Here is a 21,863-nt window from a genome sequence, read left to right as displayed (position 1 = left end):
AAGGGGAGATAAGTAAATACAGAGCAGTGGTCCACTAAAATTTCAAAAAATGAAGCATGAACTTGTTAACCAGTTTTATTGAATGACTTGATACTCCATCATGAAAATAACATGACTGTACGTAAGCTCAGAAAAGTAAAACTGGAAGACCATGCAAGTGGTTTCCTGTTCTAACTTATTCTAGCTGTTACAATATGCTCCAGCCCAATTGCTTTAGACTGCATTTCCTGGTGGCCTTGACAGTGGCCAGCTTGCTGTATCTGAGACAAAGGTCAGCAAAGAGTAAGACAACACAACCCGGGAAGTAATGACTCTCTGACTTTTGACCCACTTCGTTTTGCTTTCAGAGGTACCACAAAGACACACCTGAGAGAGGCTGGGAACTGGGTGTTGTTTAGTGCTACAGTAATTGTTTTGTGTCAAGACCCACTTCCTCCTCTCTGAGTCTCTTCCCCTTTCCCCAAGATTCATGTCCTGATATTCACTAAATACTCAAAATCATGAATGAGAACAAGAAGGAATGCATGAGATCTCAATTTGGAAGACAGTTTTTATGAGTCAGCTGTCCCAATTTGCATTCTGTTGCCATAGTCAAGACAGGACCAAAAGCAGTTTGGGTTGAAAAGGAGTTTATTTCATTTTACAGCTTATTGATTATAAAGGGAAGTAAGGACAAGAATTCAAGGCAGGAATTAAAGGAGAGACCACGGAGATGTTCTGTTTACTACCTTACTCCTCCTGGCTTGCTAACTGTAAGCCTAGACCCTAGGACCTTATACACCCTAGGACCACCAGACCAGTGATGCCACTACCTACTGTGGGCCCTTGCATATCAATCAAGAAAATGCCCCACAGATTTTCCCACAGGCCAATCTGTTACATACCAATGGTGAGATGATGTTCAGTTTATTTTCATCTATATACTTGCTCACACCTCCTAAATTTACCTTGGGAACTTATTAGCAAGTGCCCGCCCGACACAGGGAAAGTATGCAAGATAGTCTGGTCTTCCCTAAAGCCCTGCAGAGACATGTACCTTTCTCTGAAGGGGGTTTATCTCTCCCTGTGCTTTGGTTGTAGTCAGTGTGACTCTCACCAAAGAGCTGCAGCTTAAAAGGAAAAAAAAAAAAAAACAATTCAAAACAAGTAACTTGCTTAGATTACCTTTATCCTTGAAATAGAATAATCTATAAATTGATGAGATGAGCCCCATCCCACCTGGGAGGAGAATCAAAGTTGCTGAGCCTGGTTGATGTCAGATGGCCTGGTAATTACATACCACATCTTCTCCTTACAGGCAAGTAGGGCCACATGGTCATGTTTAGAGAACACAGTGTTGGGGGTTTGAGAGACAGCTTGGTGGTTAAAAGATCATGTATTGCTCTTGCAGAAAACCCAAATTTGGTTCCCATAACCACAGCAGAAGGATCACCGCTGACTGTAACTCCGGCTCAACACCCTTTTTTGCACCCTAAGGGTACCTGCACTCACGTGTGCATACCACATGCACATACTTTAAAAGTACTACTAAACATTTGCAAAGTCCATGCTCTTGTGTCTTCTGCATTCGTTTTAGAAAGTACAGGAAGGAACCAAGGAGACAGGTAGCAAGAGAGGCAAAACCAGCCCTTCACAAGATGAAGACAAAGGAACCATGGGCAGTACTTGGAAAGAAGGAACCAGAGGGAAAAAACAGCAGAAGGTTTGCTCTGAGCAAGCACAGGGCAAGAGAGTCAACCTTCACCATGACCATGGCCAGAGCCCCACAGGGTGTGATTCGGTGGGCAACAGGGATGCAGGGCTGCTGCAGGATTATTAGCTGTCACTTTCTGAAACCCAGCAATGAGCTGAGTGGCCTGGGTCAAGACCAAAGCACATGGCTTAATCAAGGGCTCAAAAGCAGCTGACAAATTACAGCATGATTTGTCATCATCTCAGGACTCACTATTTGTCCCTGAAAGAATCAATACCTGGAGGGACAAGAGTCATATTTTTAGAAACTCCTGGATGAGCAGTTTATTTGAAGTGAGTAGAGAGTCTATTTATGTTGGCACCCCCATGGGTGTAATGGACAGTATATTTACACAAAGACAGAAAATGCTATCATTTCTTCTAATCAAATTGTCCCCTTTGAACAGCTGTATCTTACAACCCTGACTGATAAATTTACTTGCTCATATGCTCAGACTGCTACCCAGGAACCGTGCCCACTATGGTTTTCAGCATTGCTGCCTTCTGTTTGGATAGAATGATATACATTGCAGACTTCTTCCATATAGATTCTATCTTCTAAGGCACCAATGAGGCAGGCAGGGTTGGTGATATCAGCTTCATTCTACAGATGAAGAAACCAAGGCTCAAGTGTTAAATGCTTTGCTGAGCACTAGAGTTGGAAAGCAATATCTCCTCATCTCTAGCTGATTTTACTTCTGCTGTACTATGTCTGAAATAATTTCAAGAAGAGTTTCTATAATCAAAACAAATGATACAAGTACCCGATCAGAATAGATCAAAAAGAAATAGAGTATATCTTTGCAAACAGGCTTTCTCAGGTGTTCATAAAAATATTTAAATTGACATTTAAAATGTTCAGGGCAGGCTGGGAAAGTGGGCTCAGTAAGTAATATGCTTGCTACGGGTACATGACGACCTGGCTTGGAATCCCAGAACCTATGTGAAAAGTTGTGCATAGCAGTGTCTGCCTGTAATCTCAGTGCTAGGGAGAGTGGGATAGGAAAAACTAGAGCATGTGGGCCAGCCCAGACAGTTTCATCAGTGATTCAGTAAGACACACTGTCTCAAAATAAAATAAGTAAGGTATAGAGCATTAAGGAAGGCATGAGATAGTGGCTTCTAACCCACACACATACAGACATACATATACATCACATGTACACAGGTTGTTTGAAGGAATATTCTAGATACAGGACCATGAGCTCATTTTTGAAATGCAAAAATATATATGAATATGCACAAATGCATATGTATGTGACTAATTCTAAGCCTTGGAAATGTATTATGCATACGGCATGTATAATACAGCAATATGGAGGTATGTAGTTAGAGTGTCCATCACCTCTTCTTTTACTGCTGTTGGTGTTAAGACAGTGGCTTGCTATGTAGTCAGCTTGGCACTGAACTTGTGACTCTTCTGCCTCAGTGTTCTGAGAAACATTACCAGGAAAAAGCCCTTCCTTTCCTCCATATATTTCTGTGTCATCCAGTAGGGTAGCCACTAGCCACATGTAAACACTCAAGTTTAGTTTAAATTCAGTTACATTTGAAAAAAAATAAATCTAGCTCAAACCAACATACTTCACATGCTCAGTGGCCACACTGGTGGCTTCCACACTGGATGAAGCAGACTTAGATTGTCCATCATTGGGCAGCTCTAGACTACACACAAACCCAGAGATGCCAGAGAAATATCAGTACCACCATATTGCTTTTTTTTGTATTTTTTATTCTTTGACAGTGTCATCCAGTAGGGTACTTACACCATGGGCTCAGTATGAATACACCATGAATATTAATCATATCTACTCATTACTGCTTCTCTCCAAGTCCTGCCTAGTATCTTCAATCCAGTCTCCCTCCCAACTTCATATCTTTATTTACTGTTATTAATAACCCCTGAATCTGTTAGTGCTGCCTACCTGTGCATGGCCTGCTCCACGGGAGGGAGGGATTTTAAGCCTGGTATTGTAAACCTTGTCCGCAGTCTAGGACTATGGCAATCATTGACACTAGATAGAAATCTACAGTTATTTTAGCTGAATGTTCATGCTGTCAATGCTCAGGGAACATTATAGAAGAGGGAGGGAGTAAGACTACATAAGCCTGTGGGCAGGAAGAGAGCTGTTCAATGCTGACTTCTGCTGCACCCACCTACCTTTAATCTATACGCAACCCCGTGTTCATATTGACTTTCCTCTCCTTAATGAGGAGGTAACTTTAACCTGACATGCTTCAAGCATCATGGTGTAGCAAAGCACAGTGATCACATTTGTGATGCCCATGGTAGCAATTAGCTTTCCTTGGAAGTCTACAAAGACGAGATCCCTTTGATGCAACTGCCTCACAGGGTCGTCTTCTCTTTTGCAGGAGGTGCAGTTCCAACCAGAGCTCTTCCACAGTACCATCGTGTGTGAGAAGCCGAACAACCATCTCAGCAAGTTTAAGGGTTATATGTGAGTATACAGGGCCCCTGGGCTGCTAGTGAACATCTCGTCTTCTGTGGGAGAGTGTATTTCTTTGAAATGGCCAGACAATTAAGGGTCCTGAGGTTACAGATGTTCAAGTTTTACAGTCTTGGGCTTGTGTTGGAGTTCTCTCAACAATAAATGGTGTGAGCTGGATCAATTTATTTACCTATGTGTTCCTTGGTTGTCATCTTTGCAAAATAAAATTTATAATACCTGTATAGCAGGACTTCTTTTCCCTAAGAACCAAATTTTGTATCAAATACAGAGCTCAGATTAGCAAAACTGCCTCCCCCCCCCAAAAAATGCCCAGTTAATCATAGATGTTTGTGTTAGGATTGTTATTCTTCAGCTTTGGTTAAGCCTCAGAATTTTACTGTAATTCTGGCCCACATTAACCAGCTGATCTGTTAGCTATGAGTACAGTAAGAGTCAAGAGCATGGATAGAAGTAAATGTCTAGCCTTGTCCAATGCCATGTGAGTTCTCAGAATACCATCTTATGTGGTCTTTACAACCACCAAGGACCATGGTCTCCATGTTTCAGATGGGGAATTGTATGCTCCAGACTTCTGAATTCATCCAACATTTCACAGCACATAGCAAACGTCTCCAAATTGATGTGTCTTCAGTTGCCCTTCTTCCCCACAGCTCATCTGTGTTGTGCTCACTCCTTACCAATACGATTAAAGTCTCCTGAGATGCTTCTTTCCCAGACTCCTGCTTATCCCGTGTATGATATCATGAGGAGAAATGTGAGGGAGGGAAAAAAAGAATACAGAAGATGCATACAGTACCCTTGAAGCTACTCACCTTTCAAATACACAGTAAGGGTGGATGGGAGACAGTGAGAGAAAGATGGGAGCTGGGGAGGAATTCTTTGTATGCATCTGTCATGGAAGAAGCTGCTCATTGCAAACACAATACCCCTTATGCCTGAGTTGCTGGATTTGGTTGCTCCAAGCCACCTGTGCCTTGAACCAATCTCTGTATTCTCCTAGAGATCAGCTTCATGGCCTGGTTTTCACTCACGGCTCTTTCTCCATCAAACTCATGCTACTACAGGTGTCCTGTCTCATGTCAACACAGCCTCAGGCCTGCCTACCCACAGAGACTTCAAACAGCACTGCCCAACACCACTCATCTGAGGGCCTCTTTGTTCTGGCTGCTGCTCCTAGAGAACTATCTTCTCCCCACCTCTGGGCCTTGAAAAGAAACCTTGAAGTTTAACTAGCTAGCCCATGGTCAACCCAAAAATTATAGACCATGGTCTACTTGAAGATAATGAGCTTGAAATTTTAAATGCAGCCATTTAGGCTGGGGTGTGAGTAGTTCAATTAATAGAGTCTTTATCTAGCATATACAAGGTCCTGAATTCAATCCCTGTAGCCATATAAATTGGAGATAGTGCCAAGTACATGTAATTCCAGCACTTAGACAGTGGAGGCAGAAGGATCAAAAAGAACAGTATCATCCTCAGCTACATAACAAGTTTCAGGTCAGTCTTGGATATGAGACCTTGTCTCAGTAAATAGTTGATTACTTAAGTAAATGAATCTCTGTAGGACCACAATTCTCAGACTAAGACAATATCCTTCTTTTTAATCAGGAGTCTTTGGCAATGTCTGGAAGCAGTATTGGTTGTCATGATGGAGAGCTATGCCACTAGGCTTTCGTAGACAGAAGTCAGGGTGCCACCCAACACCCTATAATATATAAGACAATCCCACAACAAAGAAATGGCCTGCCCAAGTGATAATGCGAAGACATAAATGCCCCATGTTTACCATGAACATCTCTGTTCAAGGAGTGCTCAATGGAAGAACAGGCATGAGACAGCTAAACCTTTTTTCCCATCTATTCAAAAATGAGTACTGTGAGAGAGAGAAGCTGGCTGACCCTGTGCTATTACCTCAGGCTGTTATAGAGTACAAGCTGCAAACAGTCTGTTACCTGCAATCCAGAATCCCAAGATGTCAGTATGTTAGGTGTTTGGCCTTGGGAAAAAAAAATCTTAGCCTCTGTAAGCTTTAGCTTTTATAAAATGACCCTGCGAACCTTCCAGAGCCATGCAAAGTCATGCAAGTGAATACAGTTTACCATCAGAATAAGGAATTATTAACATTTAAAAAGTTATTGAAGTTGAACACAGTGGCACATGCCTGTAATCTTAGTTGGTGTGAAGTGAAGAAAAGATGATCAATAGTTCAAAGCCAATTTGAGCTGTATAATAAAGCTATATCAGAAAAGACATGCTTTATCAATTATACATCTGACAGAGGATCAGTCGACCCTCCTCAGAGAAGTTTCTTCTTGCAGAAGATGGTAATTAACACAAAGACCTATAACTAGACTATGTCTTTAGCAAACCTCAAGGCTCAGGAGTCTATGTGGAAGGAAGAGCAGGAAGATTTTAAGAGGGCAGGGGTAGGGATAACTCCAAAGAAAAAGCATCTTCCGGATACAGTGAACCTGATGCACATATAGATTCATGGAGATGGTAACAGCATGCACAAGACCAACAACAAGTTTGAAAATGCCAGCATAGAGAGGCAGAAGTGGACTCAAAGTCCCACCCCCAAACGGGAAGCTGTTTGTAATTGATACCCACTGGGAGTTTTCTTCAGCTGAGTGACACTGAGTCTATCAACTGCACCTCAGGGCAGGCCCTATGCTCAGGAGTAGTTAGCCAAGACAAAATGGAGTCCATGTTTTTAGTGTTCTTTTCATTTTCATATTTTGTTTTATGTATTTGGTAGATTTTGTCTTTGTTAGTTGGTATTTGTTTTGATTTTTGGTTTTTGTTTTTGTTTTGTTTCTTCAAAAGAGATCAAGAAAGAACATGAAGTTACATGGAGAGGGCAGTAGAGAGGCTTTGGAAGCAGTTTGGGAAGGGAAAAGAATTTAATCAAAATATACTGTATGAAAAAGATTTAAGCCAACAAATAAAAAGAAAGACAATCATTTGATCATTCAATGGGCACATGTTGCATATGAGCTCAGCATGAAAGAGCAAGCTATTTTAGAATCAAAGATACTCTGCCACTTACGAGAACTATGGACTTGCCTCCACTTTTCTATCTCTAAAGTGGATATGATAGCATGCCCTGCCTTATAAACTGCCTTCAGCTTAATTAACACAGAGAAAAAGTCACAGCTGCACTTAGAATAATGAAGTGTTGATGAACCTCAGGGAGAAGGGATTCAGTGTTAAGATTTCTGTTCTCCTGTCCCCTCGGCAGCTCTAGAATGACACCCTTAAACCTGCTGAAATCCCAGGGAAAAGGAATCAGATTAGAATGCCATGCTGAAGGCCATAAATGGATGGAGTCATTATGCCTCAAAACTTTCTAACCTGAAGTGGAAAGTTGAAATACTTCCCAAGGTTGGAAGAAGAAGGGTGCTTTGCTTCCACTTTAAGAATCTGCCTCCTGTAGTTAGACAAAGGATCAATGTGCCCTCCTAGGAGGCCTGTGTACTTTCTGAGGGACTGAGTAATGAAAGGAATATATAGCAAGAGAGAGCCAGTGGGTGAGGAAGCACAGATTTGAGAGGGCTGTGACCTACCTCCTGTCGCTTTGTTTTACTCCATCCATCTGCATCATGATACAAACGGCAGGAAGATCTGGCATCTTCTACAAACCAGGGTGTTCACCTAGTGTGGTTCCAGTCCCCAGAAGCTAGACTTAGTGGGTTGGGGTAGTGAACACAGTCAAAGGGAGACACAGCACCAGACCTCGAAGGTCCAGAAGCCCATTCCTTGCATTTTATCCCTGCAACCAATTTGAGGGTAAGAATTAAAATCTGGGATTTTTCTCGGCACATCTCTGACTTCAATATGAGTAAATTAAGGATTCTTCAGAAGGAACAATTTCCTCTGATGGTCCAACATCACCCAGCCTCTCAGGAGCAATGATGAGATTCACCTGGTCACAGAGTTGGGTTTCCCGAGAGAGAGGCAGAAGTTTCTGAAAGGGAGAAATGGATTGCTTTCACTCACAGCTTCTAGTTCCATTATATTGACCAGAAACCATATAAGGAGACCAGCAGAAAACAAGCCCTGACTTTCCCTCTTCATTCCCAGGGAGCATCCTGATCAGACCAGGACTGGCTTTGGCAGCGAGAGTCTTCTGCTCCGAGGCTGTACCATCCGAAACACCGAGGTGGCAGCTGGCATTGTCATCTATGCAGGTCATTTTCTCTATACAATTTTTTTTCTACAACCTGTCTCCCTTCTCCAGCCACTCTAAATGCATCTTCAGACAATGGCGACTCACAGGAGTTCCTAGAGGCAGAGCCATGCAACTTTTCATTTCTCAGCTAAGCTCACAGGTGCTGGGAGCTCACCTACTCAGTCCACAGGAGACAAAATGAGATACGAGTCAATATCATGTATCCCACCAGATAAGAAAAGGGACTCAGTTCATCATCACCCCAATGGTGGCTTGGGGACATAAGCACGGGCTGACCTTCATAATAACCCCACAAATGAATAGCTTCTCCTTTCATGTCTCAGTTTCCCTCCTTGTATAAGAGGAAGAGAATTTGTATCTTCTTTATAGACTCCTGAGAATCAAATGGCCTATCCCATGCAAGTTAGTTAGCTAGTGCTGTACCTAGTGAAGGGAATGCTTGCTGAACTCCAGTTACTGGTGGGTTTTTTTTTTTCCAGTTATGATTTTAATGTCTTCTTTATTCACTGTTTGGTTCTGGATGTGGAGACATTTTCATCACTATACATTACTATACAACAACTGAAGCAGGATAACTTTAAAGAAAAGAGATTTACTTTAGCTCACAGTGTGAGGAGATATAAGGGCCTGACACAGGTACTGATTGACTCAGCCCTGGTTAGGACCTGTGTCGTATCATGATGGAGCAATCCCTTTGTCACAAGGAGCCAGAGAGAGAGAGAGAGAGAGAGAGTTTTCCAGAAGAATAAGCTTCTGGAAAGAATAAGAAGTATGTGCTCCTCACAAAAAACATTTATTGAGGCCCCCTGCTTGCCTAGAGCTATTGCCTAGAGCTAATAGACTCTTAGTGTAGGTTAATTACACACACGCGCGCGCGCGCACACACTATCCCATTTTGCAGATGAGAAGTTCAAGTACAGAAGAATCCATTTGCCTAAGGTCCCACATCTCTTGAGATGAACCCCCTGAAAGCCAGGATCAAATGTACACAGAGCAAGTCCCAACTCTAACACCCTTCTCCTAACTGCCTTGCCTTTGACATCACTTCCTGCCAAAAGAATGAAGTGGACTCAGAAGGTTAGGAGCCCAGGAGGTGAGGCTGAGGCAGGTACTGGGAGATGGATGCAGCAGCCTGTTCCCGTCACTTTCAGAGCCCATCACAGCTACAACACCTCCGATCTAACAATCTGAGCTGCTCGCTCACTCCCACTGTGGGTGATATCTTGAATCCTTAAGGCAGCTACCTCAGTAGTGCTGTAGCCATAGCTTCTGGAGCCAGCGTACTGGTTTTCTTTAAATTTACACAGAAGAGAAAAATGAGTGGCATCATTTCACCTTGACTGGTGCTGAGTACACACAGTAATTAAACCCCAGCAGCTCCCAAGAAGAGTTAGTTTGAGGGCCGAGTGTTAGTTTCTCAGCAGCTCACCTGAAGTTCCCTGGGCATCGTGAATTGGTGGAAGATAGGAGCCTGGCTTCCCATGTGATTCCAGTGTTATCCTTTCCCAATGGACAAGTTCCTTCTAACCTGATCCTCAGTTTCCCCAGCTAGTAAAGAAGTAACTGGGAAAACTGATAGTCTTCCAAGTTTGGCTTTTTTTTTTTTTTCCTTTGAGCAAGATGTTATGTGGAAGTGTAGCTGGTGAATGCGGGTGACAGATTTTTGGCTCTATCGCTCTTCCACGTGAAGCAGCAGCACCTTAGACACAAAGAAACAAACAGGGAAACTACTGGCCCCAAGCTCATCCTCGTGCAGGACCCTTGCACATGCATTTCTTCAGTTTAAATCCCTCTTCTGTGAAGAGTGAACTCTTCTCTCACTCTTAAGTGACTCTCTCTGAGATGCTCTTGCTGATCACTTGTCTAACTGCCATTGTGTGTCTGCCTTAGCCCTTTGGTTACTGTTGTCATTGATCTCAGGGAACTTGGTAATAGCTACACTGATCTTATTTGTGTCTCCGCCAGACCGTGAGCCACCTGTTTATTATTATATCCTACCATAAGCCCAAAAAAGCCAGGAAATCATGCGCTATGCAAATTAGGAAAGGATCCCTTTCTCCAGACAGCATTGTCATACTAACCACTCAGATGCATGGTACCTAAAAACTAAGAGTGTTCTTTCTAAAGCGATGCAATGTGCATCCTATGGCATAGGAGGTCTGGTGCTGTCCACCACAGTGCCTGGCATGTAGATGATGCTCAACAACTGAGTCCTGCTGACTGACTATGTGAGTCCTCCTGACTATGTGAAGCCTGCTGACTATGTGAGTCCTGTTGACTTACTATGTGAGGCCTGCTGACTATGTGATGCCTGCTGACTGACTATGTGAGGCCTGCTGACTATGTGAGGCCTGCTGACTGACTATGTGAAGCCTGCTGACTATGTGAGGCCTCTGCTACCTGTTCTGAGTGGACTCCCTGAAGCAGGACAGGTTCAACATAGCAAATGAAGCCTCGCTTTTAGCAAAAGCTCCTGTAGGAGACAAGAAACTGATTTTCCCAATTTTTTTCTCAAAGGCCATGAGACAAAAGCCATGCTGAACAATAGTGGTCCCCGCTACAAACGCAGCAAAATAGAGCGGCGCATCAACACAGACATCTTCTTCTGCATCGGCCTCCTCTTCCTCATGTGCCTCATCGGAGCTGTAGGTATGGGCTGTTCTGCAAAAAACAACAGAGAAATCTGTTACTTTGGGCAAGTCACTACAATTCTGAGCTTTTATTTCCTGAAAGAAAAATCAAATCTGTACTGCCTACTTTAGGAGAGTACTATGAAAATCCCCTGAAAATGCATGTGTTCTTAAATATTAGCAGTACTGTCAATCACTGATGGTTAAAAATATCTCCAGGAACCCAAGTGTTCTCTGAGCATGGAAGGATAGTAAGATGAGTGACTCACAGGACTGACCTTTCAAGAGCCCACCATCTGCCTAGGAGACGTCAAACAAGAACAGACTCAAAGAGCTCAGCTTACCCTACTCAACAGGGGACTGCCCATGGGGACTGCATTGGTTGCCTGCTGTTGCAGCGAAATTAACTTATACCAAGAGGTCCAAAACAACAAAAATTCTATTTGCAGAGTTCTGCCCTGAAACATCAGAAGTCCAATTTTACTGGGTTAAGATCATGATTTCTGCAGATCTGATTCCTTCTGAAGAGACAGGAAGAATCCAGTGCTGTTTTTGTGGGTTTCTAGAGGCTTTTTGCGTGTCTCTGTTCATTATGATGGCAGCATGTTCCAGTCTCTGCTCACATCTCCCCAGCCTTGTCTGTAGTATCTTTATAAACACATTTGTAATTTCATCCTTGAACCCATGAGAATCTAAGCTACTTTTTATTTCAAACTTCATGAGTTAATCATATCCACAAATTCCTTTTTGCCTCATTAAAGAGTTGCCTATCTAGTGCATAAGGGCAAGACCATGCTTCAGAAGGCATAGAGGGGAGTGAGCTAGAGCCATTTAAGTTGACCTACAGAGTGGCGTCAAGAAATGGTCCTTCATGGAGCTTTTAACAATCATCTTAAATCTATGGCTGTTTCACAGAACACTAATGGAGACCCCACAATCAATCAGGGAAGATCAAGAGAAAAAACTCATGAGCTCAGATACATAATGACCCTGACATAAAAAGCAAAAATCATAACCATCGCCATACTTAAGAAGATGGTATCTAAGAAAGAGAGAGACAGAGACAGAGAGTCAGTATAGTGAAGCATTGAAGCTTATCTCAATGTGGTCAGGAGTGTTTATTTAATGTACCTCCCATGTGATTCTAACAGCTGTGATGAGTACGTGGCTCACAGCTGGAAAGGCCATAGAGGAAGACAGAAGAAACCATAGCGAGGACACAGCTTTTACCCTGCCATAGGAACTATGTCTCCAGAGTGAGTAAATTTTTCAGGGACACTAGAACTGAAAGGGCATTTGAGATCACTGTGTCTCCAGGAAGAAAAAAAGTTAATGATTACATGACCAGGCAGAGATAAGGCAGAGGCCACCCAGAATCAGCTTTGCAGGCTCTCCAAAACCATAAAGAGAGAATATCAGTGGAGAAGGAGGGAAAATTCTCTATTGCAAATAGCAACTTTTATGCAACAGGACTCTTCGCTGCCTCATTAAAGCATGGCCGGCCCATGAAGAGGAGAAAGTTCTCCCATGCAACTACCATTCCTTACCAAGTGTTCCCTTTGTCTTTATAACAAGATGTGTCTACCTGCTTTGCCCAAAATGCCCTTACACACACACACACACACACACACACGCACACGCACACGCACACGCACACACTCACGTGCGCCCAGGCTCTAAGACCCCTGAAGCCTCCTGTTTCACTTTCTAGCTACTCTGACTTCTTCTGCTCTCTCGTCTTACTGCGGCAGCCCCTCCTCTGTGCTCTATACTATCACCATGAAATTATGGCCTGTCTATAATTCCCCTGTCTTCCCAAGTGACGATGAAGAATTTGGCCCAGCTTCAGCAGGGGAATAGGGGGCTACTTTGGGCAGGATGACATATTCTCTATATGGGCCCTACTCTGCAGTTCATGCCCTGAAGCCAAGAGCATTCGGCTTAGGTAAGATTTATTCCACATCACAGCTCATCATTAAGGGAAGTCAGGGCAGAAGCCTGGAGGCAGGAGCTAAAGCAGAAGCCATGGTGGAGTGCTACTTACTGCTTTCTTCCTCATGGCTTGCTCAGCCTCATTTCTTATACCATCCAGGACTATCTGCCCATGGATGGTATCACCTCAGTGAGTTGGCACCTCCCACATCAATCATCAATCAAGAAAATATACCACAGATTTATCCATAAGCCAATCTAATAGGGGGATTTTCTCAGTTGAGGTTTCTTCTTCCTTATATAAATGCTGACAGGAAACTAGCCGGCATAGAATTCGACACAATAGATTATTCCAGTTTCACAATAACCCTGTAGGATAGCTATTACTAATTAAAATTCAAGGCCATTCAAGTTCAGATAGATCTGTAGCAGGTGCTAGATGTAGCTCACCTTACATAATCCTGTGATAGTGGGTGTTATCACCCCTTTAGCAAATAAGGAAACAAAGAGTTCAAAGTGTATATGGTGTAAGTTCTGCAGGCTCTCAATAGCATTTCATGTTCTGACACACACACACCCTCATGGACCTTCAAGCTCATGGTCCTTTGCTTAGTGGGAATTATTCAGATAAAAAAAAAGCACAGACAGATGCCATTAATAATTCTTGGACATAGGAGGGAAGATTGAAAAGAATTGGGTGGTGGGGTAGGTGACTGGATGAAGGGATGGGTAAATAGGAGAAGGAAAACTGGTGGACAGATGGGTCAAGACTGCCCAACTACACACTTCTTACAATAGGACAGAAAACTACATGTTCCATCAAAATATTGGTCATCTTCATGCTAATCTTCCCCAGTAAAAAACAAAATTACTGTCCCTCATTCCATCAAGGGACTGAAGAGTAAAGAATGTGGTACAGGAAGATCACTGTCAAGCTAACTCACATCATATACACTTTGAACTCTTTGTTTCCTTGTCAGGAAAAGAGAGGGAGAAGGAGACGGCCCATGTCATGTGGAGTAAGAATGGGTTCTTCTGGGGGCTATCCCAAAAGCTGTGCCTGTCCGTGGGATATGTTCCTCTAGGTGGACTGCCTTGTCTAGACTCGGTGGGAGAAGATATGTCTAGGCTCACAGGCAGACTTGATGTGCCAGGGTAGAAGGATACCCAGGGGCCCCACCTACTCAGAGGAGAATGGTAGGAGGATGGAGGGAAGGATTGTGGGAGGGGGTGACTGAGAGAAGCGCAGTGAGCAAGATGTAAAGTGAATAAGTAAAAAATAAATAAATAATAAATTTTAAAAATTGAAATAGAAAAAAAAAAAAAAAAGAATAGCTCTTCAGGTACCCACCCATGTCCAGGAACAGGCCATTGGTACCTGACAATTTAAGGACAAAGTAGAGATTGTGTCTCATGCCTAGTTTTGTTTCTTCTCAGGCCATAGCCTCTGGAATGGTACCTTTAAAGAGCATCCACCCTTCGACGTGCCAGATGCCAACGGGAACTTCCTTTCTCCTGCCCTTGGAGGCTTCTATATGTTCCTCACAATGATCATTCTCCTCCAGGTAGGAGCTCTCTAACTTCTACAGCTTTAAAGAAAAGTAAGCGTTAGTCTCAGAAGGAAGTGACAAGGACAAGCTGGGAAGATGGTTATCGGTTATCGCTTTCTGCTGTGCTAGCAAGTATTCGCATTGAAAGTAATATCAGGACAACCCCTCAGTAGCTGTAGGAGAAGGTTTAAAGAGTGAGACTTCAACATGTTGGCATCCCATTGCCAGGCACAGAAAAGGAAAAGCAGTAAAACCCATGACCAATGCAACATTAAATAGCACGGGAAGCTACCAAGGACTCTCCAGCCCCAATTGTTGGAGATAGAAAAAAATCAGAAGTTAGAAGTTAATCCATCAGGCATTAGACTAACAAACATAATCAGCAGAAGCCTGAATATTCACGACAGTGCCTGTTCATGACATAGAGATCTGAGGATCTCAGAGGTCTCTCAAAGGTGGTGCTAGAACTCCTACACTCCATCATGCGGTGGTGAACAACCAGTGATGAGTGTCTGCCTCACCCCAGGCAACACGGGCTGAAGAGACATGTCTCCTTTCCGTTTGCCTTGAGAATTCCAAGGGATGCTGGAAGTCACTGACTTATAATTTCTCAGGAAAAAAAAGTCATGCTGTGAGCTGTCCTCACCTTTCTTTCAAATGCTTTTGCTACCCACTAGTGAGGCTCTGGGAGCAGGGATGGAGCCGGTTTATGACACAGTGTAAATCTATCTCTCCTCAGATATTGATCCCGATCTCCTTGTATGTGTCCATTGAGCTGGTAAAGCTTGGGCAAGTGTTCCTCCTTCACAACGACCTTGACCTATATGATGAAGAAACAGATTTGCCCATTCAATGTCGAGCCCTGAACATTACAGAGGACCTGGGCCAGATCCAGTACATCTTTTCTGACAAGACAGGGACCCTGACAGAAAACAAGATGGTGTTCCGGCGTTGTACCATTATGGGCAGCGAATATTGTCACCAAGAAAATGGTATGAGGGTCCATAAGCACCCTGCTCTCTTAAGAGAACAGGGGGGTAAGGATACTATCCTGATTCCATCTTCCCCCCACATACACACAGGGGCTCTGTGGCATTTTGGCAAGTTGCTTTACCCATCCATACAGCAAAGTATGTTTACATCAAGGATGGGCTAAGATGGAATGTATCCCAATTGTGTATCAGTCATGAAGCCAGGCTGAAAATTTTCTTCTGTGACATTACCTGGTGTGTCAGAACAGATCTAGATACAGGAACAGGGTCAAATTTGGCATATTTAGAAAATGCCTTTCATTTTAACAGATGTCTTAGATTTCACCAACTCAGTGTTTTGGTTTAGAATTCGGACTAGTCTGGACTATTACTATTTTCACGTCTGAAGATAACCTATAGAACTGTTAGTACACACACACACACACAATAAAGAGAAAGCAAGAGATATTATAGATGACTCTGTCCTCTTTACTATGGTGATCATTCACCATTTACATGGGAGCCTCTTATTTCTTTTTAACAATATAACAACTACTGCCATAGGCACCCAGTTTGCTAGTCACTGTCACATATTAGATTACTAAATTTTCAAAATGATCCTGAGTTGGAGTCAAAGAACAAGGTCATATAACTTTATCCAGTCTTAGCAGCCCAGACACAGTTTTTCATAGAACTTTCCTACACTCTACCCCAACCCCTGAAGTCTAGCATCCCCCAAACACAGCTCAGCCAGGATGTGACAAGATTCCTTTCTTACAGCCAAGCGACTGGAGATGCCAAAGGAGCTGGACTCAGATGGTGAGGAGTGGACCCAGTACCAATGTCTGTCCTTCCCACCTAGATGGGCCCAGGGCTCAGCAACAATGAGAAGCCAAAGAGGTGCCCAGCCTCTGAGGAGGTGCCATAGCGCCCGGGTTCCTATCCAGAGCCACTCCCGACAAAGATCTGTGGGGCGCTGGGAAACCTCACAGCCTCCTGTGGCCTTCAGCAGCTCAATAGTAAGTACTTGCCTGTATTCACTGAATCACAAACAAATTACATCAGGAAAATAACAGAAGGTTCTAGGATACAGCAGAGCCTCTATAAACCCTGATTAGTTGGGGCCAGGAGTGTACCTTAGTTGGAAGAGTGCTTTCCTAGCAAACGTGAGACCTAGGTTCCATCCCAGCATCTCATGACCAAGTAAGATGTTGTGCACCTATAACCCCAGTACTTGCTACATCGTGAGTTTGAGACTAGACTAGGCTACATGAAACCCTGTAATTAATTTTTAAAAAGTTAAAGTGTGAAGAACTCTCAAAATGGCACTTTGCACAATGTTCTGTCAGCACACATTTGCTATTCCCAAATGTTGTATATTCCAAATGTTCCACGTTTGGGAATTTGGAGGTTCTTTTATCTTAAATATTAATTTCTCCTCTTCTGAAAAAAAAATGGAATTAGAAACATCCCCTGTACTGATCCAGGGTTTCCCCATGGCAATAATTAGCTTGAGCTAAGGAATCCATCCCACATAGGCTGGCACACTCCTCAGTTCCCCGGAACCCCTCCTCCTCTATTTGTCAGGGCCATGGCAGAGAGTTGGCAGCCTCGTCAATATGCACGCTTCTTCAATTATAGAGCTAAAAGAAAGAATAAAGATTTGTTACACCCATACTTCCATAAACTAGAAAGACAAAAGACTTAGGTCTTTGAAGCTTTGTGCACTTGAAGAAAGGTGAGAGAAAAATATTTTAGCAGGAGTCAAAGAGGAAGTTTGAAGAGGCGGGAAGTGACTATCTATATCCAAATTGTCTAGTTGCTTCCTTCCCTTAGATTATAGTTCCATGGTTCCTCTGTGAGAGTCCCACTTTGTCCTGACTTCTGTCTTTTCATTTTTGATCCCTTCAAAGTCATTGCTAGGCATCCAGTAGCAAATGAAGACTCTGAGTTCAGTCCTGCACACTGCACCACACACAGTCCTGGAGGTCAAGGCCAAAGCTGGGGCCTGCTGACTCCTGCTCCACTCCTTCCTCTGCTCATTCTCAGAAACATAGCATCACAAATCTTAGAAAATGCTACCGTGCGGACCTAGAGAGATGGCTACGCAGTTCAGAATTCTTGCTGCTCATACAGAGAACCAGAGTTCTGTTCCTGGCACCTCCTTCTGTAATTCTACACCTCTGAATGAAGCGCTCTTCTAACTTTTTATGTGATATTTTTTTCTGTTACAGACTAGGACCAATGGAAGTTTCATTGGTCCTAGTCTACGTGTCTTTGGCACTTCACAGTTCTGGGTATGGCAGTCATCTTATGGGTGTAATAATGGATGTTTCCAACTCCAAGGACACAAAGAGGGAGATTTGGAAGCATTCTGGCAGTAGTGATTAAAAAAAAAAAAAAAAAAATCTCTTCAAGTCAATATAAATTTGATGGAGGACCCTTAGCTGATGGCAATGGGTAAGATGGTCTAACCCCAAACTGTCTCCAGAACATAGACTATAGTCAGTGTGCTGCACTGGTTGGCAGTTTCAAAAGCCAGTTCTACATTCATTCCAGAGCAATAAGGAAAAATGGATAATGAATTATGACTCACGGCCTACGGCATGGATAGATAGAGACAGCGGTGTGTCCTTTTTGTATATAGCCAAGAACCTGATATTAGTAAAATATCATCTTTGGGTAATTGTTCAGGAAGGGAATAGACTATAAGTCTGAAAATGTAGGTTTATAGCTATGCTGGTGGTTTATTAGTACATAATATGATTAATCTCTTTTTAATGCCTTTTTTAATCACCTGAAAATACATAAAATTCTTACCAGGATGTTCCCCAAAATCAAATAAGCCAATGTTTGTGCTGATACCTCAAGATCCTTTCCAATTACAAAAATAAGCCCATCTGGGTCCCCAGCATCAGGTCTCCATCTCGGTCTCCACTATGAATAAGCTTACTTGACAGTCAGCAAAAAGAGTAAACTGGAATCATAGCCACCCCCTTCATTAAATTATGGGCAATTCTGATTCATCATATTTCTAAGAAGACAATTAGTATACATTTGAAGTGACATTTCTAAAGAAAAATTGTATTCTTATTTGACATTGTATATTAAAAAAACATGTTGTTATGGAATATTGAAGTTACTCCCCTGAGATTCTGATACATGTTGTCTATGGATATGAACACCATAATTTCCATTTCTAGTGATTTTAGGGGCAAAAAAAAAAAAAAAAAGAAAACCCTGAGGTTCTCTCTAGATAGACCGTTGACATCCTGACTAAAACTGTACACACATGGCTCATGTAAGCATTTGAAACCTCGGCTGAAAGGGGAGACCTGCTATCTCTAAAGATACTCACTGGAGTGACAGATCCATGATTAAAAATACTTATTGCCCTTGTAGGGGACCTGTGTTTAGTTCCCAGCATTCATATGATGACTTGCAGCCCTCTGTGATTCCTGCTCCAGAAGATCTAATGTCCTCTGGCCTCTGTGGGCACAATACAACCCTGTACAGATACATACATACAGGCAAAACACTTATACACCTAAAATAAAAATAAATATTTTTAAAGATACCCATTGCTGTCAGGTTCTAAACAAGGACACCACAGACTTGGGTGTCAGCCCCAGGTAATTCTCCAGAGGTCTGCCTCCATTTGTCACAGGCTTGCCTAGCTTGTACCCTTCCCACCTGTCTTGGTGCTTTCTTCTACCTGCCCATTCAGCATCCGCCCTGGCATAAGCACCTCTCAGAATCACCCCAACTCTACCTTCCCTTTGGAACTGAGTCAGAGCTTACCTTAGAAACTCCCAAGATACCAGGAGTTGGCAGCAGTCTATAAGCTTCTCAAGAGACCAGTTATTGGTCTCCCTGGCCCTTGAATCCAAACCCAAAACAAAACAAGAATCAATAGTAACAGCAACAACCAAAGCTGGGTCTGCTTTTTTCTTTAGCTACTAAACACAAGGAATCATCAGTGATTATCTCCTGTAGTTTTAAGGTGGGTGCTATACTTATGAAATTGGCATATCCCCAGTCAATGTTTAATAGCACTGGCAGATGGAAATTAAAATGCCTTTTGCCCTGGTCTGCAAGCAGCCAAGATTCAAGCAGAGTCCCTGATTCCAAGAGCCACTTACACAGTGTTTCACAAAAATCATCAAACCAAAGAACATCATCCCAGCCATAGGGTAGAGCTGTACTGGGCCTCTCCAGGCTCCTCTACTACTCACCTCTGCAGATCTGTCCCCTAACCTGACACCTCTAGAGAGAATGCAGTAGACACAATTGAAAGAGGTGCCTAGAGGCAGCTTTTTTCTTAGCACTTCCCCGGAAGGAAAACACTCCCAGACCCCTGCAGATTGACAGGGCAGCCAGCATATGCCTGCTGCCTCTGTGAAGTTAGATAAGAGATCTGATTAAATCAGGCAGACACACATACCTTTCTGCAAGTAATGTGACTACATGGGGCAGGACTGTCCTTAATCTCTAGGGACCCAAATGGAAAGGCAAAATCCTTCTTGGGTAGCCACAGCGAATTTTCCTTATTCTTAACTGCCTCGATTTAAAAATCTGTGTTTATCTGGGTGAATGTTTGTGCTTTCCTGGTTTTTCATCCAAACTAAATATCATCAAGGTCACAACCTCAGGACAAAAATGTGACTATCTTGAAAAAATTTAATCTTCAGTTCCCCCAGCAACCAGAAAGCCCTATTTCCATGCTATTACTACCAACATCCAGCTAGGAATGGAAAGAGGATCAAAGACCACATCTCGCTGTCTTCCATCCCACTCCACCAGAGACAAACATCCTCACAGTAGCCTGTACAGTCTTTCCAGAGGAGCCTTCCTACACAGAGCCTCTGTGGAGCACAGACATATACACACATGAACACACACACACACACATGCATACATGTATAAATAGATAATGGTGCTTTGACCAGAAAACTTTGGTACTTTGCCTTTTCTCTCCTTTCATGTGTGTCTCTGTGTGTATATATGCATGTTAAAATGTGTGGACACATATGTGTGTCCACATGGATGTGCAGGCATATGTCTCTGTATGTTCATGCACATGTGGAAACCAAAAACCAGCATATCACCCATAACCACTCTACTACCTTACTCATTGTGCTAAGGTCTGTCAATCAAACACTGGGCTTCCTGATAGGACTACCCTAGGTAAGCAATTTGCTATGGGATTTCCTGTCTGTCTTCCAAGGCTGGAATTGGATCTGCCAAGACCACCCAGCATTCATCAGTGCTAGGGGTCTGAACTTGGTCTTCACTCTTCAGAGCAAGCACTTTAACTACCAAGCCAGCCACAACTTTGAGATATATATATATATATATATATATATATATATATATATATATATATCAATATCAGGATTGGGAGGCAACCAGGGGCACTTAACCAGCATCTGCCATTTAATGAGGTGCAGGTAGAAGGATGCAAGTTGTGACAGAAGAAAACTCTGTGTAAGCAAGGCGGAGCAAGTGGAGGTGCTCATCTGTAGCTGGAAGGAAAGTGTAAGTGGAGAAGTGAGGAAGATGGAGTCACAAGAGAATGCTTCCTATGTTCAGGCACACTATAAATTTGGTAGAGAGCAGCCTCAGGTTTTTTTTTTGTTTTGTTTTGTTTTGTTTTTTTAGTGGCTATTGGAACTTATTGGACAGTTGAGCCATTGTGGGTTTATGTGTGTGTGTCGGGCTTTTTACAATGTCAATTTTTAGAGCATAATTGTTAAGTTGGAGTGTTTGTGCAGGTTTTAGTCAATTGACTTTTCCCAAAATGTTGTACATTTCCTCAAACAACAAACCGAAAGGCCTGCTTCTTCCCAACTATGTCGACTGTATCTGTGGTTACTGTCAGCATTTTTTTTAGAATAGCCTTTCATTTATTTGGTCAGCTGATCCATCAATATTTGTTATCATCTATTCAATGGCAGATACCATGGCTAGACAGTGGGGATATAAAGTTTAATAGGGCAGTGGCCCCTCGACTCAGGAATTTACAAACTAATGAAGGAGCAAGTGGGACACGAGTAACTACTGTTGGGACAATGAGTCGAGATGTATTGTAAGAGATCAGCAGAGGGGCACCCCAGCTCCTCTTGGCCTCTGGGGAGCTTCCTGGTGAAGCTAGCACCTGAACTGGCCTTCAATACAGGATTGGGAGGCAACCAGGGGCACTTAACCAGCAGCAGCCATCTAATGAGGTGCAGGTAGAAGGATGCAAGTTGTGACAGAAGAAAACTCTGTGCAAGCAAGGCGGAGCAAGTGGGGGTGCTCATCTGTAGCTGGAAGGAAGGTGTAAGTTGGAGAAGTGAGGAAGATGGAGTCACAAGAGGAGCCATGACTCCTTGAAGGCTAGAGGC

The 21,863-nt window shown here is 43.0% G+C and overlaps 1 protein-coding gene and 1 long non-coding RNA gene across 6 annotated transcripts in view; one reads left to right on the top strand and one right to left on the bottom strand.

The window, feature by feature from the left end:
* Positions 1 to 21,863, top strand: part of Atp10b (ATPase phospholipid transporting 10B (putative)) — a 281,854-nt gene that overhangs the window by 212,288 nt on the left and 47,703 nt on the right. For all 3 annotated transcript variants that reach the window (XM_034506566.2, XM_076937027.1, XM_076937028.1), the window contains 6 exons: positions 4,105 to 4,190; positions 8,286 to 8,392; positions 10,912 to 11,043; positions 14,394 to 14,521; positions 15,246 to 15,498; positions 16,258 to 16,496. In XM_034506566.2, coding sequence (XP_034362457.1) covers positions 4,105 to 4,190; positions 8,286 to 8,392; positions 10,912 to 11,043; positions 14,394 to 14,521; positions 15,246 to 15,498; positions 16,258 to 16,496 — 945 coding nt within the window. The remainder of the gene's footprint in view (positions 1 to 4,104; positions 4,191 to 8,285; positions 8,393 to 10,911; positions 11,044 to 14,393; positions 14,522 to 15,245; positions 15,499 to 16,257; positions 16,497 to 21,863) is intronic.
* Positions 1,225 to 19,875, bottom strand: LOC143442831 (uncharacterized). 3 transcript variants are annotated; one of them, XR_013111346.1, is made up of 6 exons: positions 19,713 to 19,875; positions 15,153 to 15,326; positions 14,416 to 14,545; positions 9,824 to 11,055; positions 7,769 to 8,548; positions 1,225 to 4,921 (listed from the first exon to the last, which is right to left on the bottom strand). It is a non-coding gene; the product is annotated as an uncharacterized LOC143442831 (long non-coding RNA). The 3 variants fall into 3 exon arrangements; XR_013111348.1 differs by lacking the exon at positions 15,153 to 15,326; XR_013111347.1 differs by lacking the exon at positions 19,713 to 19,875 and having other exon boundaries at positions 7,769 to 8,169; positions 15,153 to 15,290.

The sequence above is a fragment of the Arvicanthis niloticus genome, chromosome 6, assembly GCF_011762505.2.
Source record: "Arvicanthis niloticus isolate mArvNil1 chromosome 6, mArvNil1.pat.X, whole genome shotgun sequence".
In the NCBI taxonomy this organism is placed as follows: Eukaryota; Metazoa; Chordata; class Mammalia; order Rodentia; family Muridae; genus Arvicanthis; species Arvicanthis niloticus.
This window is presented reverse-complemented; position numbering and strand designations above follow the sequence as displayed.